The following is a 26,056-nucleotide window of genomic DNA, read 5'->3' on the forward strand; positions in this document are numbered from 1 at the left end:
TACACAACAATAATGAACCCCTTCGACACGCCTCTCGTTCCATGCCTGACCAATAACTACTATCGATCAAGCTCGGAACTTCCTCGCAAATCACCCCTCCCCGCTGCTACCCCTTCCCGCCCCGAGCCCCGCGGACCATCACCGAAAACCCATCGATGGATCGAGCTGCCAGCCAAGCGAGGGGAAGGAAAAAATCAGTGCATCCGAAAAATGCGATTGCCCATTGAATCCTGCACGTCCCCCGCCTGCCCGCCCGCCAATCCAAATGCTTTGACGCCCGCACGCGTTGTTTTCCCGGCCCCGTCCCCCCCGACATCTCAATTTCAACGACAGCCCGTCAACAGCTCTCCTGGCCGCCGTCTCGGTCGCTCGTCCGGGCAACCACCGCAGAGCACATGTATCGTATGTAGTCAAGTAATCAAATTCCAGCGACTCGTGCCGTCTCCCAGCCGCCGCCGCCTCCGCCGCTCCCGCCGCGCCGCATCGCGTCGCTTCGGCTCGGCTGCGCATCCGAGAATCGCGGCGGCAGCGGCGTGGTGGTGGTGGGCTGACTGACTGACTGGCCGCACGACGGACGGCTGGGGTTTGCTTTGCCTTGGGGGGGGCTGCTGGCCAGCCAAGCAGGCGGGCCAAGCGCCGTCGTTGTCTTGTCTTGTTGATTGGCGCGCTGATCGGAGCGCCGGGAGGGCGCGGCGGGGCCTGCGCTTAGAGAGAGAGAAAGTAGGGTTGGCGACGGGAGCAAAAGACGCCCTCCGCCCACCCCCGTCGCCGACCAGGTGCTGCTGGGCGACTGGGCGGGCGATCAGGGTTCGACGACACGGTGGCCGGTTGTCTCTCTTTTCCTCGTATGTACCTGCTTTGCGCTACAGTACTCTGCTCTAGTGCTGCCGTGCCAGCCAGCCCACATACGCACCACCTATGTACCCTCCGCCCCTGTCTCAGTTCTGCAGGTACGGTGCATCTGCTACCTACAGTACTTCAGCCTCCTACTCCTCTCACCAGCCCACCCACCTACCTACCTACACACCAACCAACCCCTTTCCCCACACTTGTTCCTCTCCCGCGTCCTTCTTTTTAGTCGTCGAACTAAGGCAGTTATACGAATACGCTCCGGCGGACGAAAGAGACGAAAGAGAATATTCTGGCACCACCAACACACACCAGCCAGTGCAGCACGTCCCCGCTTCGTTTGTCTCACATGTTTTGATTTGATTTGATTTGCTTTGCTTTCTCTTCCTGGGCACGAGGAAGCCTCTCTGTCGTCTGTTCGCTCGCTCGCTCGCTTGCTCTGGCTGCTGCCTGCCTGTTGTTTGATTGCACATGGGCTGCCTACCTACGAGTAGCTATTTACCGACCCTTCGCCAGCTAGTGCTGGCAAGCGAGTAGCAGACGAGAAGCGAAAACGAAAAAAAAAAAACTCGGCGAGGCAGGTAGGTGGCCACAGCAGACGACAAACCAGCGTACTGTTGTGTGGGCAAGCGGCGTCAGACGCAACATGGCCTTGATGGTTCCCTCCACGCCACAACTCCTTCCCATTTGTCCCGTCATTAGCTGATGACCCTCAAACACCCCAAGAAAAAAGGTAGCAGTGAAGAAGAGGCGGAAGAGCATGAATTGTACTGACATTTGGCAACGATACGCGAGCAAAAGACAAAAGAGTCATGACATGTTGAACGCCCCATCATAGACAGGCAGGTAGACTGGCATGTATGTTTGTAGGTAAGATAGGTAAGTGGCTTGGCTGTATAGGTACTACACCAGACCAGGGAGGATAAACCGCACTCGTCGTTCTAGTCCCGCTGGCTGGCTGCTCAACTGTCCCTGTCTCTGTCCCACATGCTCTCGCCTCCCTTCTCCCTCCTTTGTCACCGCAGCCTAAGAGCTGCGAGGCATGATGCCAGCCCTAGAGCCAGTCAGCCAGCCCAGCTGGCGAACGAAGCTGCAAGTGGCCATCTAGGTATGTAGGCAGGCAGGCGAGAGAGCGGGTAGAGCCAGCGTCTCTTTTTCTTCTTTTTCTTCCCCTTCTCCTTTTCCTTCTCCCTCCTATTGTCCGTCCGTCCATTCACACCTCATACCCTGCAATCCGCCACGGCACCTGCCACCTACCACCTGCCACCGCACAGAGAAAAGGACCGAGAGACGAGTGAGCCAGCGAACAGAGAGGACACAGAAGAAGCCAAGCCAAACCCAGTCAGCGCACTACACGGCGCAAACACCATCAATTGATCATCCCACAAGCACACCAACACAGCACACACGAGAGAAGGAAAGAAGGAGGGAGAGAGAGAGAGAGAGAATGAAGATTCAAAAAGAGGTACAGCTCAGATAACAAATAAACAGAGAAAAGGAGAGAAGGGAGTGTCATAACCACGCAAAAGACAACTAAAAGACAAGAAAGCGACAACGCCGACACCGACACCGACGCCGACGCCTGCAACGCAACGCAACGCACGACACGCACATCTCTCGCCTCGGACCCAGCCACCTCACGCACTTCAAAGACAACGACCGACGAGCTAACGGACAGACAGGCAGGCAGACATGCAGGCGGACATACAAACGTACCAACGACAAAAGTAAAGGAGGGGTAAGGAATGACAGGCACGCCACGCCACGCCATGCCATGCAATGCCACGACAGGCCAGCAGGCGGGCACAGTAAGAGAAGAGAAGGGAAGAAAAGGTGTTGGAGGAGAAGGGTGGAGAGGCGACATCCACGGTCAGCCGCCGGCTCACAACCCCCCACCCACCCAACGAACGAACGAACGAATCGAAAACGACTTCAATCCGCAACCCACAATCCGCACGAAAGCAAAAGAAGAGAAAAAGAGAATAAGAGAAAAGGGGTGAAAATAGAAGAAAAGAGACAGTCCCAAATTCGTCATCCGCACATCATCACCATCTCACATATATACGCTGATACGAAACCCCGCCGGCAAAACAAAAGAAATGAACGACCTTGCCGTTTCCCCTTTCCATTCCGTTTCGTAAACTTTCCCACCCCCCAAAAGTTTTCCCCGCTTCTCGCTCGCTCAAGGCTTTCTTCTTGTTCATATCGTCGTAGTAGTTGAATTGACCAGACGGACAACAGACAACAGACAGGAAAGGCGAACGCCCATGGGAAAGAGAAAGAAAGAGGAAAAAAAAGAAAGAAAGAAAAAAAAAAGCTCCACGTCAAAGACAGTAGTACAACACAACATATACGGTCCGACTGTCCCATCTTACACAATTTCAACCCTCCTGCCACATCAATTCATGAAAAACAAAAAGGCGGCCGAATCGCCGCTCTTGCTTTCCAATCACACAGACAGGCAACGACAAAAAACTCACTGCTCCATCTCGCCAAAATCCCACGAGTAATCGCCAGCACCGCCGCTCATCTCCCCGGCCCCCGCAAGCACGCTGTCCATGCCCTCCTCAAACGGATCCCACATGGCCCCCAAGCTGGCCCCGCCCTCGCCGCCAAACGCGCCCGCGCCCCCGCACGACACGGGGATGAGCGGGTCGCCGAGCGGCTGCAGGTCGAAGCCGGCCCCGGCGTTGCCAGCGCTCGCCGCGTCGGCGAAGAAGCTGCCGCCGGCGGCCATGGGCGGAGGCGACGAGGGAGGCGTCGAGAAGGGGTTGCTGACTGTGCGGCCCGACGACGTGCGCTTGGGCTTGCTGGGCGACGACGCTCGCGCGCTGGCGCGGGCGCTGGAGCCCTTGGGCACGCACAGCATGTTGTCTGAGGATGAGTCTTTGGCGGGAGAGGAGGTGCCGTGGAGGTAGTCGTCGTGGTCGGGGACGGGGGACATGGGCGGCGTGGCGACGCCGTCAAAGGGATGCGAGGACTGGAGTTGGAGGAGGTCCGATTCGTCGTTGTTGACGGGGTCGGAAAGTTCGAGGTCGAGTTTGCTGTCGTCGACTGGCTGGGGCGCAGGCGAGAGTTGTGGGTCGAACGGGCTCGAGGCAGCTTCGGCGTTGAAACTGTTTGGCAACGACGTTAGGCTTGGGTCAACTGGGCTGGTTGAAGAAGCTGGTGACAAGACGGCTGACAGTGCAGAGTGCAGAGAACGCTCCAAAGACTCGTTGGGCTTGAAATCTGATAGTGCTGAAGGGGCCACGCAATCTGAAGGCGCTGAAAGAGTCGCAAACGCTGATGGTGTTGTGGAAGCAGCTGGCAATGGGGACGCTGGGGAATCCAAATCAAGTGCTGAAGGTGACGATGCTGGGAATTCTGATTCTGCTGACCTTGAGCTGAACGAGGAAGGGACGTCAGAGTGGTGCAGGGCATGGAGGTTCGTAAACCTCGCAGAGTCGCACTCGTGGACGTTTGCTGCTGGTGAGTAACCAGACGAGCCGGGCGAGTCGTCCGACGACGCGGACGACTCGTAATTGGAGGCCAGGGCCTTGCGCGTCCTGCTGGACTTTTCGAGACGCTCCTCCATCTCGGGCCTGTGCTTGCGAGGGCGGCCACGGCGGGCCTGCTTCTTGACGGCGCCGGGAAAGGCGCCATCGCACATGCCACGCTGACGATGTCGGGTCAGAGCGTCTTGACGCGCAAAGCCGGCGCCACAAGGACACTTGTACGGTTTGTCGCCCGTGTGAATCTTTGCGTGGCGCTTGAGGTCGTGCTGGCGGACGAAGCACTTGCCGCAATGGTTGCAGCGGTACTGACGGTCTCCCAGATGTGTTTGGACGTGGGAGCGAATATTCTCCCGGCGCCCAAACGTCTTGCCGCAATCTGGGAAGAGGCAGGTCCAGCGGTGGTTATTGGGATCCTGCTCACTGATGTAGGCTTGAATCTCTTCGGTAGTGATTCCCGTCTCTTCAATTGAACCGTCGAGGTTGAGCTCGGCAAACGGCATGGCTTGTGGCGACATGTCGTGCTTTACGGGGACTGGAGAGAGCAGTCCGTCCATTTCCGTGCTACTTCTTGACATGGGCACAAGAGACGGACGGCGTGAGAGAGACAGTTGAGGGCCAGGAGCGAGGTGACCATGGTGCTGGAAAGCCCTCTGGCGGGGCGAGGTCGACGGCGAGCAGCCAGGCGATATTGCATCGGACGAGTACAGCGACGAGTCGTAGCCATTGTCGCTCTCGTGGGTGGCCAAGCTGAAGTTGAAGCCGTGGTCGTCGGCCGGGGGCTGAAGATTGATCTCGCAGGCATCGCTGAAGCTCGATGGCATTGGCGCGATGTCGAGGTGGTCGAGGGGCGTCATTGGTGATGACTTGTTGGACTGCGTGACCTGTGGCGGCAGGATGCTGACTTGTACAGTTGCACTTGTGCCGTAGACGGCGCGAATGTGCCGCTCGAGATCATGCAGTTGTTGAGGAGAGGGTTGAAGAGGATGAGGAGGAGGAGCATGTTGAAGAGGAGGTGGAGGAGGGTGAGGCCCACCCTGGCCTAGAGGTGGCTGGGCGGGCGAGAGAGGGTGGTGAGGGTGAGGTTGAGGTTGATTGAGGTGAGCTGCTGGATCCTGAAAGTGCGGGAACGGGGGTCCCGGCTGAGCCATGCTGTGCTGCTGCGCTACTTGCAAGGTATGCTGTGGGTGGGTTTGTCCTATGTTAGTACCGTTACTTACCTGGTTGTCGCCCTGGGGAATTGTGCTTGGCTGGTGGTTAGCTGGGGGGCCCATCCGGTCCGGGAATGGCGACAGAAGCTGGGGCTTCTGGTCGACGCTCATTCCCCTTCGGTGGAAGTGTTGTCGTTGAGCCATGTTGGGCATAGGTTGTACTTGTGGCGCCTCGAATATGGTTGGCGTGGAGTTTTGACGGCGGTGCATTTGCCTCCGCTGTTGGATACTCGAGGTCGGATTGGACAGCATTTTCGATGCAGGTCGAGTCCGGAAAGGGCGCTTTTGTAGAAGACGTTTCGGATATCCTCCGTGTTCCGAATCTGCATCGTGAGAGTCAGTCGTGGTGTTGTGGTCGCGGCGACGACATGATCCGCGGGATGATCTACGAATGCTCCGAGCTCGAGCTCGAGCTCGATAGATAAAATGCACTCACCTCGCGCAGTGCAAGCGGCGCCCGCCGGGCTATAGGAAAGGTCGGGTTCCGCTCAGCAGAAGTGTAGGGGTTGAAATTCGCAGCAGCTCAGAGATGCAGGTGTGGGCTTGGCAGCCTCAGCTTCGTGCAGGAGAGACGGACGGCGAGCTCTCCCCGGAAGAGGGTCTTGAGAGGTTGTCTTGTGGTTTGTTGTGGTGGGAAGAGTGGTGGAGTGGAAGCCAATTGAAGACGGAGTCTCGACGGCAGAGGAGTGTACACGAGGAGCAGAGCAGAGCAGAAGGTGCAGATGTGAGATGGGAGAGGAGTTGATGTAGGCGGCACGCCAAAACAGTCAACAGCTCAGAAGCTGTCCGGGTAACCAAACGTCAGGACCGGGGTGACGCACCAGCCACTGGACGACGCCCCGACCAGCGCAGGCAGGCGACACCCGGACCCGGACCCGCGACGATCGTGCCTGCCGTGGCTGCCTGGCTGCCTGGCTGCCTGGCTGCCTGACATCGCTGGTCCTGACCGCCCTGGCAGAATCCAGTCGCGCTGATTCAGCATTCTCGCCCACGGAGCTGGCCCGAGCGCCCACACAGACGCAAAATCGCCGGCCCGTCGCCCTTCAACTTCTCTCCTCACACGACGACTGAGGAAGACATCCACGACACCGGTTGTCTAGGTACGCCCTCCCTCTGCCGCTCGTCAATCGCACTGCTAACGACCGTCTCCTAGGTCGCCATGCAGATTTTCGTCAAGACCCTCACGGGCAAGACTATCACCCTTGAGGTGGAGTCGTCCGACACCATCGACAATGTCAAGTCCAAGATCCAGGGTACGCAGAGTCCTCCATACCAGCAAATCCATTTCCAAAAAACTAACACCGCCCACAGACAAGGAGGGCATCCCCCCGGACCAGCAGCGCCTGATCTTCGCCGGCAAGCAGCTCGAGGACGGCCGCACCCTCTCCGACTACAACATCCAGAAGGAGTCGACCCTGCACCTGGTCCTCCGCCTGCGTGGTGGTATGGCCAAGAAGCGCAAAAAGAAGGTCTACACCACCCCCAAGAAGATCAAGCACAAGCGCAAAAAGACCAAACTCGCCGTCCTCAAGTACTACAAGGTCGACGGTGACGGCAAGATTGAGCGCCTCCGCCGCGAGTGCCCCCAGGAGCAGGTATGCAATTTTCACCCATCCCCTTTCTTTTGATCTTCGAGTGTAAAGACGCTAATGCTTTCTTTCAGTGCGGTGCCGGTGTCTTCATGGCTGCCATGCACAACCGCCAGTACTGCGGCAAGTGCCACCTGACCTACGTCTTCGACGAGTCCAAGTAAACGACGGCTTCATCTGTCCGTTTGTGCGCTGGGAAGGGCGGACCTTGTTCCGACAGGATCCACCGGGAGTTACGCAACGTATCTTCCTTCAGCTAGCAAATGAAAAAAAGACTTCAAGCTGAACTACGACGACCCAATCGTGACACTGACATTGATGATTGATTGGTTTCGAGGAGGAAAGAAAATTCAATTCTGAACAGTGCGCGCCAGCTATGATGGTATCGGCAGCCCAAAACACCCAAACGCCATCCCATCCCATCCCAGTCCCAACCTCCCCTCACCGTCCTGCCCTGCTCCCATCCTCCCTCCCCTCAACATATCCCACAACGCCATTCGCGCGCTCAACCCGCGCAACCGTCTCCGTCAAGCCCCTCTTCAACGCGACCAACCCCTCCGTGCCCCTCTCCCACATAGCCCTAACCTCATCGCCCGCCTCGCCCTGCAGCGGCCACAGCTCCGCCTGCTCCAAGAGCCGCGCATCGGCCGCCGCCGCCGCGAGCGCCGCGTCTTTGGCCTCCAGCTGGCGCGCCTGCTGCGACGCGGTTTGCGCGTCGAAGCGCGTGGCCCAGGCGTCGGCGGCGCGCGAGGGCCCGTCGCGCCGTAGGTCGGCCAGCTTCTCGGTTAGCGAGTCTTTTTGCGCTTCCAGCGTGCGGATGCGCGTGGCGATGTGTGTGTTGTATGGTTCGTATTCTGATGGGCAGAGAGGGTTTTGTGTTAGCTGGATGGGTGGGTGGGTTTGGCAAGAGGGCATGAACGGGCGAGGGAGGGAGAGGGAGAGGGAGAGGGAGAGACGGACCTTGGGTGTCTTCTTGCTCTTGCGGCAGGTCTTCTGGGGACATGCCGTTGATGCTGATGCCGTGGCGGGCGCTGGCGAACGTGTTGCGGATATACTGTGTAGCCGTCAATGTTAGCCTTCTCCCCTCATCTCTGCGCTGGATGATGTCTGCGTATCCGTCTGCAAAGATCGTTCCCAACCAAGGGAGACTACGCACCTCGTCAACCAGCTCCTCGACCTTCCTCCTCAGCACGTCCTCGCCCCCCTCGGGCGCCGCGCTCGGCGGCAAGTGCAAGTCAATCTTCTGCCGCGCAGCGCGCTTGACATTGGCGACGAGGTACGTCAAGTCAGCCGGCGACTGCAGCTCGACGCGACGGTGTGCAGTCTCCATTTCCAAGCTTCAATCTTCTTCCGTGCAGGCTGCGTGCCCTTTTCCGTTTCCACGCCGCTCTCGTCGATTTGCGGGTTTGGACAAGGTCTGGAGAGGCGCCTAGGTAAAGCCCTGTTGTCGGACCAAGGGGGCAGACCGGGGAGGCCGTGTCGTCTGGTCGTCTTCTCGTCTCGTCCAGTGCCGTGCCCGCCTCGCCTTCAGCCTCAGCTTGGCCAAGCTGCCTAGGTTTCCAGCCGCCGTTGGCGCAACAACGACTATCGCTGCCGTTGCCGTTGCCGTATGCACGAAACGCGTTTCAAATCGCACCTTGTCCTGCCTCTTGATATCCTGTCTTGTCTGCGAGTCTGGCCGCCTGCGCGTCTGCGGTGGTGGTAGTGGGCGTGCTCGACAATCGCGGTAGCAATCCTGGTACCAGCTCTTCAACCACCCTCTTGCCGTGTGTCCCTAGCCTGTCGCGCGCTTTTTCCCCTCTTCTTTGCTATTGCTCTTCTTTTCTCCAGCGACTCCAAGCCAGCCAGATAGGAACCGAGTCGTAGGTCAATCACTCGTCGTTGTCCAGCGCAACCAGCCAAGCCCTCAACTCTTCATGCGCGGTCGCTGCGACAGTCGTAGGTAGGAAAGGAAGCCCAAGAGCGTAGATGGAAGGAAGCTTCTGCGAACGTGGAGACCACAAGCCTCCAAACCCGCGCACGGCGCAAGAAGCCAATCAGCCAGTCCAGCAATGCGCAGCCAATGGCAGAAAAAAGACGTCTCGGATGGATGCGATTCGCGTTTCGATGCGCACTGCCAAGAGGAAGCAGGCAAGGGGAGTGTAGGCAAGGCAGGGATCGAAGTCGACAGGGCGGCGCAGGTTGGTTGCCGGCCACTCGGTCGTCGTCGTCGTGGTTGGCAGTGGTGTTGATGTTTTGGGTCGCCTCACCTTACCGCTCGCCGACCAAACACTCGCCGACTTTCCTTGCTGCCCGGCGGACCTGAACATCGGGACGGGAGCCGGGCGTCGGGGTGCGCGCGGCCGAGATGCCCGCCGGTTCTCCGAGCTGCGGTGCGCTACCTTAGCCCGACTGACGGTCGTGCTCTCGATGCTCGTGCTCGGCAGCGCTCGGCAGGCAACGGAAGGCTCCCGTCCAACCAAACCCTCCTAACCGCCCAAACTACACCCAGTACCTCCCGTCCCATCGGCTACCACCGGCAAAGAACATGAAAGCAGAGCACCTGACAGCCGCCCAGCCCCAGCACAGCTCAGCTCGAGCCCCAGAAAGGAGCAGATAAGGGCCAGACGATAAGGAACGACAAGGGGCCAAATCGACACGATACGGCAGCAGAGGTCCCGACACCGCCAGGCAAGCCATCATGGTGTCCATCCGCCGATGCAGTGACTGGGGGCTATCTGTCTACAGGTATCTATCCACACCGGGGGCACAAACAGTGTTGTTGTGAGCACCGCCACATGATCGGAGACTTTGCGTCTGCAGGTCTCACACTTTATGTGGGTGGGTGCTTGGTTGCTGTTGGTTTCGTCGCGTGTTGGTTGGTTGGTTCGTTGGTCGGTCGCCCGGTCGGGCGTGATGGGCGGGTGACGTATGCAGGGCGCGGACCTACATTGCCTTCATGTTCCTACCCACCTGCACCTACAACATAGATGCAGTTGAAGTGGAGCAAGACCAGCACACCAACACGACACAATACGACACAACACACGGCGTGGATGGTCGCTTACCAAACGAAGTGATAGACAGACTAAACAACAGAGTGAGACGTCACAGGCCAGCGGATGACATGCAGAGCGGTGTGATTTGTATTTGAATAGTGGTTCGCAAACCAACCAACCGGCCTGTCTGCCTGCCTACCTAGGTACCTACATGCCTATCTACGGTGGGTGAACCTATCTACCGACACAAAACCAGAAAAAAAAGTCGAGCGGAGATCAATCCATCAACAGCAAGAAGAACAACAAAGACAACAAGCAGGAAAATAAGCAGACGCGCGCCATATCCTTCCGTCGCCGTACAACCAAACAAACAAGCAAGCAAAAGCCAGTCCAAACGCCATGCCGTCCATCGTGAAGAAGACGTCTGTCTGCGCCTCCCAGTCCGTCCGTCCGTCCACCTCTCCCGCCCAAATTACCCATGAAAGATGAAAAAACTAGGCACTTGAACGGCAAGAAAAGGGAAATGTTGGTGAGGAGCATCCCCTCCAAAGTCATCGTAATCGCTCGCCGTGTGCTGCCCGTCTTTCGCCCAAAGAACGCTCCTCGGACCTCGCCCCACTCGCTGTGTGTCAACAAACTAAAAGCGGACTGCGCCATCACCCGACTGTTGGATCGGGCAGGCCGAATGCGATCGTCGCGATGTGCCATGCGGCGCGTGTAGTAGTGAAGTCATGCATCATGTCATGACTGGTGCTGGCGTTGCGGCTGGGGAAACATGTCGGCAATCTCCTCGTCGGTGAGGGTGATTTCGTCGACGGGGTCGGGACGGCGGTCGATGTCGGACGTGTCGTAGTCTGCATACGAGGGGAGAAAAATGTCTGCGAGGCCGAGCCAGTGGTCAGCGGTCGTATATGGCTCAACCGCGGGCGGACGTCGTAATTAATTAAGCAAAGAGGGAGGGAGGATGTCGTCGTCGCGGCTGTGCACTTGCCTTGGTTCCAATCGAAGCCTTGGGATGCCTTGACGCACGTAATCTGGCACACGCCCAAAGGGTCAACTATTGCTCGTGCTGCTGTCTCGCCGCCTCTGTGCTGTCGCTCATTCGGCGGCGCGATGACGTCTTACCAGGCGCGGAGCATCAGGGTGCCCGACGTTCACTACGATATGCTCGGATTTCGAAATCGAGGAGCCTGCATCCACAGCAATCAGCTTGCGCCCTCTGACGTCTTGCCACTGCCATGTCGACTGCTCTCCGCCAGAGCCGCTCGCCGCTCGCGCCTCTTGTCTGATCAACGGGCGGGCCCAACTCACTCAGCATGGACGGGCGGCGCGTGAAGTAGCTGTGGGGATGCTGCGCCGGCGTCGAGCTGGACGGCGAGCTCGCGGAGCTGGTGCTGGCGCTGGCGCCGTACTGGAACGAGGCTCCGGCGGAGCTGGCTGGACTGCAGGAGCTCGAGGTCGTCGCAGCCTGCTTGTTCTTCTTGGGCTTCGGGATGGCGATCGAGGAAGACATGGCCGTGCGGTGGTGAGAGCGTGCGTAGTCAGGTATGGTACAAGGACGACGTGAGCTGATACGAGGAGAGAGGGGAGGGAGGTTGCACTGGGGACGAAATAGCGAAGCCAAGGCGAGTGAAGGAGGTGGAGGAGGAGGCTGGAGGCAAGCGGAGAGCGGAGCAAGCAGTCAGTTGCTAAGTAGATCCCGGTGGGTAGTGTTGGTGACTGGGCTGGGTGACTTGTCTGGGCGACCCGGAAGATCGGAGGGAGGGCAGCGAGCAGCGGTGCCGTCCGCGGGCAGGGTTCAATTATGCAGATGACTGCAAGGTAAGGTAAGGTAGGTAGGTAGGTAACCAAACGGTCACCGTTCCGAGCCTCGCCAGGCGCGCCCGTTTCCCTACCACAGTTGACACACGCACGGCTAGGACATGGATGCTCACTCCGCCGCCTCTGACTGATCCCCTCATTTCACCCGCGAACCTATGACGTACATGGTGTCAATCAAGCTCCCGATTCCCTCATTGGAAACGGACCTGTGATTTGTCTATCCTACAACTGGAGTTTTCTGATTCGACGGCAACAGCTTCAAAGAAATCAGAATAAGGGACCCAAGACTCCGTCCAATAGACGACGACAAAGCAGACAACCCCACCGCAGCTCCCCATGCTGCTCCCTTTGGCCCATCTTGTTGTTCACCTCAGGCGCGCATCACCCCGCAACTCTCGTCACGTATTAGTATTTCAATCTTTGTTCCGATCTCGCTCTGCCGGTCCCGCCGTGCTGGCTTCCTTTCTTTCTGCGCTCCGGCCCAAGCCTATCGGCAACAAGGGACCCGTTCTGTCCCTTGCACCGGATTGCCGTGGTGGGAGAGAATAAGGGCATAGAGAAAGGAGATCGGGGAGGGCTGTAGGATGAATAGCGGCGCCCCCTCTTTTCCACCAAATAAAGAGCTCATCAACAGAGAAACATGACTGGCAGGAAAGCAACGACACGACAAACCCGTAGGCCTCTGAACTTGGAGCGCCAGCACGAATAAACCCCCCGAGAAAGCCAAGAAAACAAGCAAAAAAGTCTTGAACTGAACGTGCAGACTGAAGGACCCCGACAGGCCTCTTGCTGCGCCTGGCTCGCGATGCGAGGTAATCGAAGAAAACAACCCTGAATCGTGCCTTTCCATTTCCCCGGCCACACCCATTTGGATCATACAAGCCGCACAACGCTCCTCAGGGTATCCCAAAGTATCCGATCCGTATACAATCCCAAAGAGAACACCGAAGAGAAACCGTCCGGATATTCCGAAAACTAGAGTTTTGCGGAGCTTTTCAGAAACATCAAACAAAAGGACCCGACAAGCCACCATGTCGGCTCACCACCCCTTTTTCCGGGCAAAGCGTTTGTTGAGCAGGTTGAGAACCTTTGTCACGTTAAACTGGACGTACTCGAGATCGAGATCTTCCTGGTTGTCCTTTTGCATCTCGAGCAAGTCGTCCAGCTTGAGATCGAGTTCCAGAAGACCGCGGCTCCGACCTGACGAGATTTCAGCTTTCTGATCTGCGAAAGGACTCTTGGCGCGGTACGTACCCTTGTAATGCAGAGAAATGACAAAAGTGCCAGGGAGGGGGCTTGTAAAGTTGAAGAAGATGTTTGCGCGCCGATTTTCTGGAACGTTGGATTTTTGAATGACTCCCTCCTTTTCGAGCTGCTGGTGCGTGAATTTGTACGGGCCCAAGACCGTTTGCTTTTGCTGTCTCTTGCTTTTGCCTTCAGATTGACTCCGCACATTTTGGAGGTACGACTTGTAAGTCTCGAGTTGACCGACGAGGTATGCGTTGTGGTCCTTGATGGTCTTCAAGACTTGCTCCAGCTTCCTTGTTTCGTCCAGCACCTTGTCTTTGAGTGAGCCAAGATGGACCAACTCTTGCTCGACTTCGTCCCGGAGGAGTGCAAATCCATCCTCCTTGTCAATGACGCCATTCTCTTGCAGCTGGCTGAGCAGCTCCATGGCCCTGATGCCCTTCTTCACCATGACGGAATCATTCTTCGTCGTGGCAGCAGCTTCGGCGATCCTATCGAGCCGCAGCGGCCGTCTCATGATGGATGTGTTTGGCGGAAGCGAGCGAAGGATCATGACATACGTCGACTTTGCTTCCATGAAGTAGACTTCGTCCTGGGTAATATCCAAGGCCGAGGTCATGTCGTCAATGGGCGTCTCCCACTTGCTGAACAGCGGAAGATTGATGGTCCTATTTTCTTTTCTTGGCAATTGATTGGGAGCGCTGCCAAGTTCCTGGAGCAAGACTGCCAAGTGCGAGTTTTCGTCCCGAGTCTAGAAAATGTTAGTCGCAGTCTGCTAATAATCCAAGCAAGTACTTACCAATGCATCCGCGTGGCGCTCAAGCAGTGCGTGTGTCGCGTAGACCTCGTTGAGCGTGATGGACAGCTCTAGATCCCGCTTTGAGAGCGCCACGTAGTTGTCCATTTCCAAGCTCTCGTAAAAATCTTGAACTTCGCACAGGTCAAGCATGAACTTGTTGATACGGTCCTTGTTCTGCTGAAGGAAAGGTTGCAGTTTGATCATGTACGGCTCCTTTGCGTAGGACGGCTTGTTGGCCAAATTTTGCAGCATCTTGGCAATGTACGTGAGCGTCCTCTTGGGATTCTCTGCCGGCGTCGCATCGATGAGCATGTACGAGCGGGGCGTTACGATGGCCGGGTTGATGAACCGGAGAAAGAAGAAGCCGCCAATCAAGGTACATATCGTGGCGTCCGAGGCGTCGGGGTATTTGCGCTTCGACAAACTTCGAATCTGCTTGCAGATCCACCGGATTCCGTATGGGGTCTCCTCCAGCCCGTCAATGATTGTGGACAGGAACGAGTTGGCAATTTCCATGAGCATAGTCAGGCGAGGCGCAATGATTTGCTGGACCGTCTCATTTTCAGCAGCTTGCTCGGCTGTAACTCCACGAGGCAGGTGCGCAGGAAGGCGGCCTTCGCTGTCCTCAATTTCTTGAATCATCTTCTCGTACACCTTGAGAGGGTTGATCTCCAAGTCGAGGTCCTTGAGCTCAATCAGCGAATTGATGCGCTCAGCCAACACTACCTTCAAGTAGCTTTGTCCTGGACCTCGCCTGGTGTAGGTGGTCATCATTCTCGAGACCGGGGTGTTGGCTCTGAGGAGCGACGAATGATCCATGGTGTTTTCGAATTGGTACGTGAGGACAGACTGTGGGCGGTTAGCAGGTCCCGTGAATAAGTTACGGGATCGCACTCACCTGGAACATGGTGAGCAAAAGATGCTCTTCTCTGCTCTCGTACTGGTTTCCATAGATGGTGAACATGACCGTCTGGAGCAACGAATCGATTTCGGCCATGGAGACGAGGCGACAGAGGTGAGCAATGTGCCTAGGCTCAGATTGCAGCAGAAACAAGAGATTTCCGTACTTCTGAGTCTGGTCATCATTAGGAAAGAAGCCTTCCTGAATTTCTGCAGACTCATCAAGGTGGCTAGCAACTTCGTTTTGCTGCGGCTTTGTTAGCATGGCTCAGGGTCCGCAGGGGCAGAGGCGCTCACCTCCTCCAAAGCCATCCGGTTCTGAATCAGAAGTGCTATCCGCGAGTCCAAATATCTGACGTCCTTTTCCAAAACAAAGTTCTTTTTTGATTGTGCTGAGATGCGCGACTTGAGTTCGCGCAGGTTTTTCTGAGCTGCGCCGCGTCAGTGCCGAACAATGATGGAGGATGCGAGTCAAATACCTCTGGCCAAGTCGTCTTCGATTTCCAGGTCCTTCTCCTTGGCGGACATGGAAAGATACAGGGCCGTGACCGAGTATCGCTTGGATTGGCGCATGGAGCGCGAGCCATCGTGTGAGGACATGGTGTTTTGCCTGGAAACGGGAATGTACGAAGAGGATGAGGAGGTGGAGGCCCGCGATGGAGCATGCAGCATGGCTATGGACATTTCTCGGCCAGAGGACGCAACTGGCAAGAATGTTCTGCGCCGGCACGCTGCAATCGAGCGGCGACTCTGATCGATGCCGCAGAGGATGCTTTTGGCCGGGACAGTCAGGTACAGTTGCACGACGCTACTGCAGAAGCGATGATGGCGCTGATTTGTGCGTAGGGCGGCGGACAAAGAAAGCGTCGGGACGGCGGTACACCCTTGGAGCCAGTGCAACGGGCGCTATCGCGGTGTGGTCGATTCCACAGCTTTGTTCTTGACCAAGTTCCGGCGCAGATCAGATCAGGTATCTGAGAGGCTCTTTGTCGGGGTCGGGCGGGCAGGGATGGGTGGATGGATAGCGGTCGAGAGGCGAGGGGTAGGAGATTGGACGAGAGGCGACGAATGACAGCAGAGGATGGTGAGGCTGTCTGTCTGTCTTGTATGGTGTGGTGTGTGTGGGCGGACGGTGGGAGGGAAACGAATGTGGTTTGCTTTGGGGATCTGCAACGGCCAAGGGCGAAGTTGGAAGGATGGGTGGCCGGCTGGTTGGCGACGAGCAGAGCGGAGCAGAGCAGAGCAGAGCAGAGCAGAGCAGCGTCGGTGTAGAGTGACGAGGTGCGAGAGGGAGGGATTCGTCGCGGCAAGGAGGAGGAGGAGGTGGAGTGGAGTGGAGTGGGATGTGTGGAGGGGGGAGGAGAGATGGTAGGTGGTAGGGAGCGATAGGTGGTAGGTGGTGGAGGGGACGTTTCAGGAGGAGCTCGTCCTCGCACACGCAGATCGCTGCATACGAGGCCCAAAATTGAATCCGGCAAGCCCCCGCCCTCCGGCTCAGGCGCAGGCGTGGGCGTGGGTGGGCTCAGGCTCAGGCTCCGGCTCAGGCTCAGGCGCAGGCGCAGGCTCAGGCTCAGGCTCAGGCTCAGGGGCAAGGAATGCTCCAGCGCCGCCGACTACATACATGTTCGGAATACATGTACGTTGTCTACACCATCGTCCACAGCTTCGCCATGTTGGCGTGCCTCACTTCAGCTCTACTGTAGTCGTCGGTCGAACGCAGAGTCCCTCAGTGGCGGATCCCAGCCTGAGGCACCACTACTGCACACCACTGTAGCTGCTACACTTTCTGCCCCTGTCAAGTCTCCATTCTTCCTCATCTCCCTTTGCTTCTCTCGCGCATCCGCCGTGCACCGCCTGCTGCACCTCGTGCTGCATCTTGCATCTTCCTTCCGTTCTTCCCACTATTGACTGACCATCGATGAGACACGCTTCGTCGCGCCGACAAGCTTACCTCGCGCCGACGTCTCGACTCGCCAACCATCCCGCTGCACTTGGTTGAAACGTCGCCCTCGTCGGCCCAGCCCGCACTGCTTAGGTTGTCTGCACCAAACACGCGGCTAATGCGGCGCAACCAAAATACCCTCCCTCCACCTTACCCTTCCCAAAACTCAATCGTGCATGCAAAGGGGCACGCGAAGCTGCTTCACCCTTTCTCAAACAGAATCGCAATCGCCGCCATTAGCGCAAAATATCTGTCCCAGGATCAACCTCTCTCTCATTCCTGTTCCTGTTCCTGTTCCGAAGACTTACGTGCACCCACACGCTACCAATTCTCTCCAAGACAGCAACCCTCGAACCCGCCCCGACGACGAGGCCACAACCGCCGCCGCTGCAAACGCCGCTACGACAACCACCGCCCTCGTCTGGGAAAATGTCACAAGCGGCAGCAGCAGTAGCACCAAGATGCCCCACAAGGCCGAGTATTGGATCCCCTCATCACCACCACCAACACCGCCAGCCCTCATGTTGGCAGCATGCCGCCGCTGGGCGCCTGACGAGGAATGGGAGCCGCCATGACGTTGGTGAACCCCAAGCGAGACTCTGCCCAGGTCCCTGTGCCGCGCTAGGAACCGCGTCTCAGCGTCGTCGACGGGAGCGTTTTCTACCATCCACGACTCGTAGGCTGCAATGTCGCTCTTCGCAGCGGGCACCAGCGTCGCACCCAAGTTGGCGTACGCCGTCACGGCGCTGTCTGTACAAGTTACGGACCAGCCGTTAGCACCCGCCTCGTTGCTTCACCATGGCTCCGGCAACGTCACTCACTATACTGCCCAAGTTTAACATATACATCGCCAAGCAGCAGCGTCCGTCGCGCGTGCACATCATTGCCGTAGCGGGCCTCGAGTCTGCGCGATGCGGGCGCCGCCATGCCTTGTTGGTCTCGTAGCGTGCTTTGTTCGGCGATCCATTTGTCCATCTCGCCCAGCTTCTCCTCCATCTCGCTCAGCTCGTCCTGGATGTGCAGCAGAATGCGGTGCTGAAGGTATTCGAATCTCCGGTACAGCGGCCTCACGTGCCGCTCCGGCGCCCTACCCTTCTCCGCATCATGCTCGTCATCATCACCTGGATGGCCATCTGGCCCTTCCGCGAGCTTCAGGGCTATCTTTCCATACCCGGCTATCGTCGTCCTGCCAAAATCCGCTAAATCCGCTTGATAGTGCTGCTGCTGGCCAGCGCCTCCAGAAAAGGCAAAATGCTCGGCCAGGGGTTGGTATTGGCTGTGAGCAGGAGCCCTGCCCGCATAATAGCTCGGTTCTGATGCAGGTACGAGAGCCGGCCGACCAGGTGGATCCTCATAGCAGCCACCGCGCGCCCCCTGCTGTGTTCTCGAGGAGCTACAATTATAGGGGAACGGGCCAAAGGCACCCTCACCACCGTCTGTCCTTCGGAAATGCGGTTCGTCCCGCGGCATGGGATGCTCTGGGCTGGTTTGCTTAATGTGTAAACGCAACTGCTCTTCCTGTTCCATCATCTTGTGCAATCTGGCGTCAGCGCCCGCCATGAGCTGCGGGCTCTGCGCAATCTCGCGAACGAGCCTCTGGATGGCAAGCTCTCGCTCTCTGTCTTCGTCGTCCTGCATCTCTTGGGGTGTTTCCAATTCGCCAGACGTTGTCGCTATCTTGTTTCTATCCCCTGTGTTTGGACCGCTCCCTCGCAAAGGAATATCCGAATCCGGAGAGACACTGTGACGAACCACGGACACCGGTCTCGGAGTCGCCGTCTTTTCGACGGACACGGTGTTGGTAGTTGCAGTCCCTGCCATCAACGCGTGCTTCGAGGCCGCACGAGCAAACGGCGGGCTTGGCTCCACGACGCCGCGAGCAAGTGGATTACTGGATCGCCCTTGTCGCTTAAGCTGGTCGGCTCCGCCCTCGCCTGCGAGCTTTGATGACGATGCTTCACGGAGTACCGAGTGCTTGGGACGGCAGCTATCGCTTCCGTCGCCGTCTTTCCTGCTGGGAAGCTGTCGCTTGGTGACGGGAGAGCACTCGTACGACTGCTGCGTGACTGTGGAGTTGCTGCCGCTTGAAGTGCTGGTGCTCTCGGACGATTGTGTGAGCTCCGAGAAGACGGACAGGAGCGACGCGTTCGACTTGGACAAGGCCGGCAACGTGTAAGCTCTGCGGAGCGAAGAGCTGTGTTTGTGGCGGATTCGTGAGGAATCGTCACTAGAACCCGTCTGCTTCTTCCTCTTGCTGCTGCTCTTGTCCGCAGTGTTCCCAGCAGCGGCGCCAGGTCCGTCGCGGCGGCGTGGAGCTTCTGCAAGGTCACTTCTGCGCCGGCCTTTGCTTGCGCGCGGTGACGCACCCGCAGACCCGTGGCCGTAGGTGCGCACGTCGGGGAGGCTACTGCTCCTCCCGCTGGCCGAAGCGCCCGCGCTCAACTGAGCAGCTAACCCTTCCAAGCGGAGCAACAGGCCTCCGTCTGCAAAAGTGCCGGCGTCAGGGTCCGTCGACCCAGATGGTAGCGAGGAGGGCTTCTGCGTGCGGGGCGCGACGAGGACAGGCGCGGGCACGGGCTCAGATGGTGCTCTCGCTCTCGGGGATCGCGACGAGGATGGCAAAGGCGCTGTGGCTGCTGCAATTACGGATGCTGCAGACGACGTCGTCCCCGGCCGGGTGTAGTAGCTGACTCGCCGCCGTGTCGATTGTGGTGGTGATCCCGGGTTGGTTTGGTGGAGGTCGTCGACGTCGTCGTCTCCGCGCTGTGGCGCTACGGCTACCGGCTGCTGATCTTCATTCGGCTTCGTCGTCGATAAACGTCGTCGTTCGCTGCCGTCAAACCGCCGCGGCGAGCTCGAATTGGAACCACTTCTTCCGCTGCGGCGTGCGTCTACTGGTAAGTCGCCCGAAGCGGCATTGCCATTGTTGTCGTTTGGGCTGGTTTTGCTTCTACAGACAACATCTTTGCCTGCGTCCAGACCGTTGTCCACGGCTTTAGTACTCGAGAGACTACCATGCCTTTTTTCTGTTGACACGTCTCTGCCTCGAGGTTGTTCTCGTCCTACTCCTCTTTCTGCTCTGTCGCGCTGTTCGGCAGTGATGGCTTCACGGCCAGCCTCACTCCCCTCGACACGTCGCCCGCTCGCACCCGAAGCGTCCATTGCGGCAGCGGCAGCATCCTGTCTCGCTAATCAGCAGCCATTCGCCGTGTTGCAAACACACCAACCAGGCGACTCGCCCAACGCCCTCTTCCAAAAGCGTCATACCAACACCCAATCTCGACCACATCACTAACGCCACGAACACCACGCTTCGCAACTAACCAGCGTCCGTCCTTACAGGCTAGTCCACATATCTGTCCTGACGACACACGCGCGCGCGCAGTTTCCCCTATCGTCGTTTTCTTTTCTTGTCGTTCCCGCTCAAAGCAGAACGGAGCCTCGCCGTCCCCTCCCTCCCTCCTTGTCTCGCCTCTCCAATTAGCTCGCTCCCTCTTCATATCTATCCCTCCATGTCCCTTGCCTGCGCATGCCCCGTCAGCGGGCCGGGCGGGCGGCAGATACCGAGACGCCCGAACCCACGCGTCTACATGCACCCCTCCCCCACCACCGTGCCGAGCAAGCCACGTGGAGCATGCCTGTGGGAACGTACTTACGTACATCTGTGGCTCGACGCCTCTATGTACATTGCCTCTGGAATAAGAAGCAGCGGGTGTCCCCAGACGCACGCAGGTAAGCGGACAAGCGGGTAAGAGAGCAAGGAAGCCACGCGCGTGGACTGAATGAGAGACTTCCCCGAAGAACTGAATGAATGATTGGAGCGTTGCAAAATGCCGATGGCAATGCACGACTGACGAGCGCTGACTGCTTGATTGCCTCGCCTTGCCTCGCCGTCCCTCACGCCGCCTTACCCTGCCCATGCCGCTCTCCCCATGGCGCCGTCATATAGGTAGGTAGGTAGGTAGGTACAAAGTGTAGCACTTACCACTCTCTCTGTTGCTGTCACTGCCGCAAGCGGTTGCCGCGGCCGCGGCTCGCGCGTGTAGTTGTGCGTTTGCTGTCCGTCTGCGCCTGCGCCTGCGACGTCTGGGGTCCGTGGCGCGGGCATGTTGCGCTTGCGCTGCTGGTTGGTTGGATGGATGGATGGTTGGTTGGATGATGCGTGGTGTGGGTTGTTGTGTCGCTCTCTTCCTCTCACTCTTTTTTGTTGTCACTCGTCTCTTTTCTCTCTGTCCTTTTCTTGTCGTTCCCGGCAGACTCTTCTCGTTGCACCCGATTCGATCCAATCCAATCCAACCCAATCCAAAATAAGCCAGTCCAATTGAATCCCCCGTCGGCGCAATCAGCCGTGGCAGACGAATCACTTCGCGCCAGCTCTATCCAGGTCGTCCAGTCCAATTTTGCGGGCAACGAGAGCGAGCGAGCGAGCGGCGTGCAGTGCAGTAACGACGGGAAGCAAAATGGCTGCTTGGCCGTGTGCAAACGGACGGGACGTGCCGTCGGTACGGAGCTTGCTGACTCGGTGGCTGGTTGGCTGGGCGGGGGAGGCGGCGCGATGGGCGGCGGGCGGCGAGGCTGGACGGTGGTGTATGAGAAGAGCGCGAGAAGAGGAAGAGGCAGATCAGCCGCAGTAGACATGTATGTATTTGTGTATGTACTGTACCTATATCTGTTCAAACTGCCCTGCCCCTCTCTTGTCCTCCCTCCGGGCCTCCTCCGCGGCAGCGAAAGCAGCGTGGGCTTGGGCGTAGCTGTCTGTGTCACCTACCTTTCGCTATCGGCCTGTTTGGCCAAACATACATATGTATGTAACTGTGGAGCGTGCGCACATACGGCTACATGTGTGGTACGATGCATTACACGACACATTTACATGCCGAAGTGGTACACCATGTGGTCGATGGTGGTGGCACTGGCTTTGCGTCAGACGTCTGATGTGCGTTGAGGCGGCGTGAGCGCTGGGGAAGCATGAGTGAGGTGGGGTTGTTGTGTTGTAGATGAGGGTAGGTTCATTTTTTGTTTTCCATTCTCAACAGTAGAAGAGGGACATGGAAATCACAGAGCTGCTCTGCTGGCACTTCTCTGTCTAAATACCAAGCGATGCAAGAGGTAGACGGCGCAAGAACATTTGCAGGTAAGAGTATAAAAAGTTACCCCTCTCACCTCCAGTACCTCGCCCCCTCACCAACGTCGACGCAAGACTTCACGACTTAGGCATTTCAAAGCAAAACACCTCAATTTCCATTCAAAGAGCCATCCATCGACGACTCACATGCTTTTCTCAAACCCGCTGCCAGAGTCCCTCAATGTCCCACCACCCACCGGATCAAAAACACTAAATTACTCTCATTCCCAAGGGCAGCGCTCGCCCGCCCACCCGTCTCAGACATGTTTCTTTTGTTGTCAATGTGGAAAGCAAGGGGTTTGTTTGTCTTGATATTGTACAATGTGTGTTCCTCGCTCACGGTCAAGCTACTCCTTACTCTCACTGTTCGACTTAAGTCTATGCTTTTTATTTTTGATCCGCCCGTTTGGCAGAGCAAGCCACCCTCCGTCCCTCCGTCCCAATTTTCCCTTTCCGATCCCACGTCACCTGGCAACTGCAATTGTATGATGCCCCATGTATCTCCGGCACGCCTGCCTTCGTCCTCAAGAGCTTTCAACGCCGCCCCGCGCCTCAGGCACATCCGCCGCCGCAAAGTCGCCTGTATCCTGCACCTCGCCCATCATCTCCTTGGCGCCGTGCTCCTCGCACTCGTGCAGCACGCGCTTCCAGCGCAGCTCCTCGCTCTCGTCCTTGACGAACTCGATCGTCGGGAAGTAGTGCTCGTTCTTCTTCATCGTCGCCACCCACGGCACGTTGTCGAACGTCATGACCTTGAGCCGGAAGTACGTGTTGTCCGGGATCTTCTTGACCTCGTGCAGGAAGGATGCGAGGTCCGGCGTCGCCACGCCGTTGACGTGGGTTAGGAAGTTGGTCGGCGCGAGCCCGTACGCGTAGGCTGGCGAGCCGCGCATGCGGCCCGAGACGTAGATGTCCGAGTGCACTTTGCTGATTTGTTGGCGTACCGCGTGGTGCGGGCGGTGCAGGATGGCGCCGCAGAAGAGGATGGCGCGGTCAGTCTCAAGGTCGGCGGTGGGAACCGTGGGCACCTTGATGCTGATTTGCTCTTGCTTGCGGATAATAACGGCGTTGAGCAGCTCGTTGTCGTACATGACGTCAAAGTCGGACACACGCGTCATGAGCTTACCATTGAAGGACAGCACAATGTCGCCTTCCAGGAGTCCACCTGCGTGATCAGAGTCGACCTTGCGCACCATGAACAGTTGGTGGCGCTCGGGATCCTCGTGCTCGACGCGCTGGATCCACTCCTCCGAGACTCCCATGATGCGGGCCTTGTCCATTTGCACCGTGTGCATCTCGACGTTGAGGATACGCAGCTTTGGCTGAATTCCGGCGCGCAGCTGGCCCAAGATGGGCTCAACCATTGGCGTCGAGAGGCCCAAGTGGTATTCCATGTCTTTTCCGCTGTGAGCGCTGCGCTCTCCGAGATACGTTAACCAGATCGCCTGAACGGTGCCGTCTTCTGCGATCAGCACGCCACTACCGCACTGTCCGGCCAGGTTGGTGTCTACCGTGACAGCATCCAGGTTGATAGCACGGTACCGGGGAGTTGCGGCGCTTGCGGGGATTGCAACCGTAGTAATGTCTGTGACAACCGTCTCAGCTACAACGGGGCGGAGATTTTGGTTGAAGCCGAAGAAGATGGTCTTGTCGCCCTGCTTGATGAATTTGTTTGACAGTTTTGCCGACTTGACCGGCGCAAGAACCAGCGAGGGGTCGTACTGGACAATGGCATAGTTTTGAAGCGGATGGAGGAAGACAGGCTTGCCCTCTACCACAATGGAGTCGGCAATCGTGACTTGAATGTCACAGATGTCATAAGGGACAATGGCGCGGGAGACCAAGACAAGACCCTTCTCGGCATCCACGACCAGTCCATATCCAACCTTTCGGGATCGCGGAAATCCATCGAGCTTCAACGGCATCGCAGTCGACACGCGTACAAAGCTCCGTACGATGTCCATGGCCTCGGGGTGTTGGGCATGATCCATGCGGATGAAGTTTGCGCGTTGAGGCTCGCGTGGCTTCGGGGGGATTCTGTCTGCAATTTCGGAGATGTCCCAGAGACCCTTTTCGTCGTCCCGAACCGCGAGGCGCATCTTGTCATGCCAGTGGCGGTCAATGGTCAAGACGCTCGTGTTGAGGGTGTGGAGGTCGCGGATGTGCTTGTACGTCACAACGACACGACTCCGGTCCGGGATGCTCTTCATGACCTCGACAAAGGTGTCGAGATCAGGCGTTTCCTTGTGGTCGATGGATTGGACAAGCCAGCCATAGTCGCTACCCTCGAACCTGAAAGAGCCGGATGCTTCACAAATGAAGACACCCATGCCCTTGGTTGCAATAGCGTAGAGTCGTGCCTGTTGGTAAGAAAGGTCGTGGAACGAAGCTCCTGCAGCCGTGACAAACCTGTCTGGAGTGATGGCATGGAGATCTCCCACACCAATCTCGACTTCCATGTCAGCGCCTTGGCGCTGGATCAACAGCTGGACCTTGCCGCCGACATTTTCGTCCATGATTCCATCTAGTCGGACAAACTGAGAAATGAGTGAGCCGTTGATCTTGATCAGGATGTCACCCTCCTGAAGAAGACCGTCTCCAGGACCCTTTGGCAGAACAACTTCCGCAACCAACAAGCAAGTCTCCTTGGGGAACTGCTTTCGCATGGCGTCCTCCCAGTTGGCGGTCAAGCCCAACCTCCTACACTCGTCAAACGGCTTGAGTACCCACTGGGTCTGGATGGTTCCTCGCGTCACGGGCTCGCCTTTTTGAATGCACTGCAGGGCGCGGAGTGGACGGTCAAGGGGAAGGAAGTAATCTGTTGCCGCTCCGTCGGCACGGCCGCCGGCCTGGAGAGCGACGGCAGAGCCGTCACGGTTGACTACAGGACTGCCAGAACTTCCACCACTAGCCGATGCTGCAGCCTGGATATAGTTGGTATTGAAGTCGCTGTAGCCCTCGCCATACTCCGGCGCATTGCGATCCAAACGACTGATGACACCAGACAGAATGCTGAGCTTTTCTCCGGCATCGTTGCCAACAACCCTGATCTCCTCTCCAACCCGGGCTAGATCCGGCCTCAAATCCAACGCCGAGAGGTCCATGTACTTGACAGCCTTGGGGTCATACTGCAAGATGCCGAAATCGTGGACAGGGTCGCGGTAGACTGGGCGAACGTCAACCTCTTCGTGGTTGTCAAAGATGACGTAGCCCCAGAACGGCCCTGCTCCAACTACGTGTCGGTTCGTAAGAATGTAGCCTTTTGCCGCGTCCACAACGAAGCCAGTCGCTTCACTGGCCAAAGCCGAGTCCGTGTCAAAAGCGGCGGTTTGACAAAAGTGAATGGAGACGACATTCTTGACCACCTTTTCTATTGTTCGCTGCCATTCGTAGGTTTCGGCGGAAATTCCAGCAAATGCGACAGAGCGCACGTCGTCCGAGTCGTAGTCAATCTCCATGCCGTTGGGTACGCTCCCGTTGCCGTCGAAGCCGTTCAATGGCGCACCTTCTGGCTCAGAGAGTGAGGATTGCTCGTTTTCGGGTTTCCTCTGCTTCATGGGACGGTCGGCGGAGGGGGTGTTGGTAGGTGGCTGCTTGCGTTTGCTGCGGACAGCGTCGGGGTTCGTGTGATCCATGGTGGGCTTTTGATTCGACAGCCGGTGCGAAACGTGCGCAAAGGGTCGCTGCGAAGTGATTGAGAGCCGTGAATAAAGATCCGTGAGAGCTGGAAGTGACGACGAGCAGGCTGAAGGGTATCGTGCAAAACGGATTGGGTGGTGTCGCAACGGAGGGCGCGCAAGAGTAGCGGCGGAGAAGCAACAAATTTGGCGGCTGAGCCAGGGGCCAGCGCGCATCCAGATGAGAGGGGTGTCGGCCGGGGCACCGCGAGGAGAAGGGTAAGGCTGGTGGCAAGTCGCAGTGGAAAAGGTGTTGTTTGAGAGAGGGTCGCTGAATTTCGAAGGCGCCTCCCGAAGCTGATGCAAGCAGAATATTGGCCCGTGCACATTGTGGAGCCAAAACTTCAAAAGTATCCATCTTTGTTATACAGCATCAACTCAATTCCTAAGCCTCCCTCGGCGCTATCCATTGCAATATTTCTT

The 26,056-nt window shown here is 57.6% G+C and overlaps 9 protein-coding genes across 9 annotated transcripts; 2 read left to right on the forward strand and 7 right to left on the reverse strand.

Moving 5' to 3' along the window:
• Positions 1-3,189: 3,189 nt before the first annotated feature.
• Positions 3,190-6,012, reverse strand: J3D65DRAFT_75890 (uncharacterized protein). Its single transcript, XM_066804157.1, has 3 exons — positions 5,991-6,012; positions 3,486-5,877; positions 3,190-3,401 (listed from the first exon to the last, which is right to left on the reverse strand). Exons 2-3 carry the CDS (start codon positions 5,804-5,806, stop codon positions 3,326-3,328), a joined length of 2,397 nt encoding a protein of 798 aa, XP_066652633.1. The 5' UTR covers positions 5,807-5,877; positions 5,991-6,012; the 3' UTR covers positions 3,190-3,325.
• Positions 6,013-6,566: 554 nt separating this feature from the next.
• Positions 6,567-7,307, forward strand: J3D65DRAFT_661128 (ubiquitin family-domain-containing protein; the record flags this gene model as incomplete). The annotated part of the gene is made up of 4 exons (XM_066802589.1): positions 6,567-6,654; positions 6,708-6,807; positions 6,866-7,149; positions 7,218-7,307. Exons 2-4 carry the CDS (start codon positions 6,714-6,716, stop codon positions 7,305-7,307), a joined length of 468 nt encoding a protein of 155 aa, XP_066652634.1. The 5' UTR covers positions 6,567-6,654; positions 6,708-6,713.
• Positions 7,308-7,475: 168 nt separating this feature from the next.
• J3D65DRAFT_75962 (uncharacterized protein) lies at positions 7,476-8,877 on the reverse strand. The gene is made up of 3 exons (XM_066804158.1): positions 8,300-8,877; positions 8,104-8,197; positions 7,476-7,997 (listed from the first exon to the last, which is right to left on the reverse strand). The coding sequence occupies exons 1-3, from the start codon at positions 8,471-8,473 to the stop codon at positions 7,585-7,587; spliced, it is 681 nt and encodes a 226-aa protein (XP_066652635.1). The 5' UTR covers positions 8,474-8,877; the 3' UTR covers positions 7,476-7,584.
• Positions 8,878-10,250: 1,373 nt separating this feature from the next.
• Positions 10,251-11,155, reverse strand: J3D65DRAFT_634841 (uncharacterized protein). Its single transcript, XM_066801261.1, has one exon. The coding sequence runs from the start codon at positions 10,827-10,829 to the stop codon at positions 10,398-10,400; it is 432 nt and encodes a 143-aa protein (XP_066652636.1). The 5' UTR covers positions 10,830-11,155; the 3' UTR covers positions 10,251-10,397.
• On the reverse strand, positions 10,863-11,634 carry J3D65DRAFT_670458 (uncharacterized protein; the record flags this gene model as incomplete). The annotated part of the gene is made up of 2 exons (XM_066803285.1): positions 10,863-10,999; positions 11,433-11,634. The coding sequence occupies 2 exons, from the start codon at positions 11,632-11,634 to the stop codon at positions 10,863-10,865; spliced, it is 339 nt and encodes a 112-aa protein (XP_066652637.1).
• A 1,102-nt stretch (positions 11,635-12,736) lies between these two features.
• Positions 12,737-15,771, reverse strand: J3D65DRAFT_76085 (Rho GTPase activation protein). The gene is made up of 5 exons (XM_066804160.1): positions 15,369-15,771; positions 15,187-15,320; positions 14,888-15,136; positions 13,990-14,838; positions 12,737-13,941 (listed from the first exon to the last, which is right to left on the reverse strand). The coding sequence occupies exons 1-5, from the start codon at positions 15,571-15,573 to the stop codon at positions 12,982-12,984; spliced, it is 2,397 nt and encodes a 798-aa protein (XP_066652638.1). The 5' UTR covers positions 15,574-15,771; the 3' UTR covers positions 12,737-12,981.
• A 1,625-nt stretch (positions 15,772-17,396) lies between these two features.
• J3D65DRAFT_529581 (uncharacterized protein) lies at positions 17,397-18,031 on the reverse strand (the record flags this gene model as incomplete). Its single annotated transcript, XM_066796661.1, has 2 exons — positions 17,397-17,577; positions 17,649-18,031. Coding segments are annotated over 2 exons (564 nt in total), but the record flags the coding sequence as incomplete, so codon positions are not given.
• A 3,131-nt stretch (positions 18,032-21,162) lies between these two features.
• On the forward strand, positions 21,163-21,939 carry J3D65DRAFT_76062 (uncharacterized protein). Its single transcript, XM_066804159.1, has one exon. The coding sequence runs from the start codon at positions 21,387-21,389 to the stop codon at positions 21,774-21,776; it is 390 nt and encodes a 129-aa protein (XP_066652640.1). The 5' UTR covers positions 21,163-21,386; the 3' UTR covers positions 21,777-21,939.
• Positions 21,940-22,064: 125 nt separating this feature from the next.
• J3D65DRAFT_634860 (nuclear serine protease-like protein HtrA2/Nma111) lies at positions 22,065-25,903 on the reverse strand. The gene has a single exon (XM_066801262.1). The coding sequence runs from the start codon at positions 25,808-25,810 to the stop codon at positions 22,481-22,483; it is 3,330 nt and encodes a 1,109-aa protein (XP_066652641.1). The 5' UTR covers positions 25,811-25,903; the 3' UTR covers positions 22,065-22,480.
• Positions 25,904-26,056: the final 153 nt, after the last annotated feature.

This window comes from Phyllosticta citribraziliensis (genome assembly GCF_038025025.1).
Source record: "Phyllosticta citribraziliensis strain CPC 17464 chromosome Unknown J3D65scaffold_10, whole genome shotgun sequence".
NCBI classification, from domain to species: Eukaryota; Fungi; Ascomycota; class Dothideomycetes; order Botryosphaeriales; family Phyllostictaceae; genus Phyllosticta; species Phyllosticta citribraziliensis.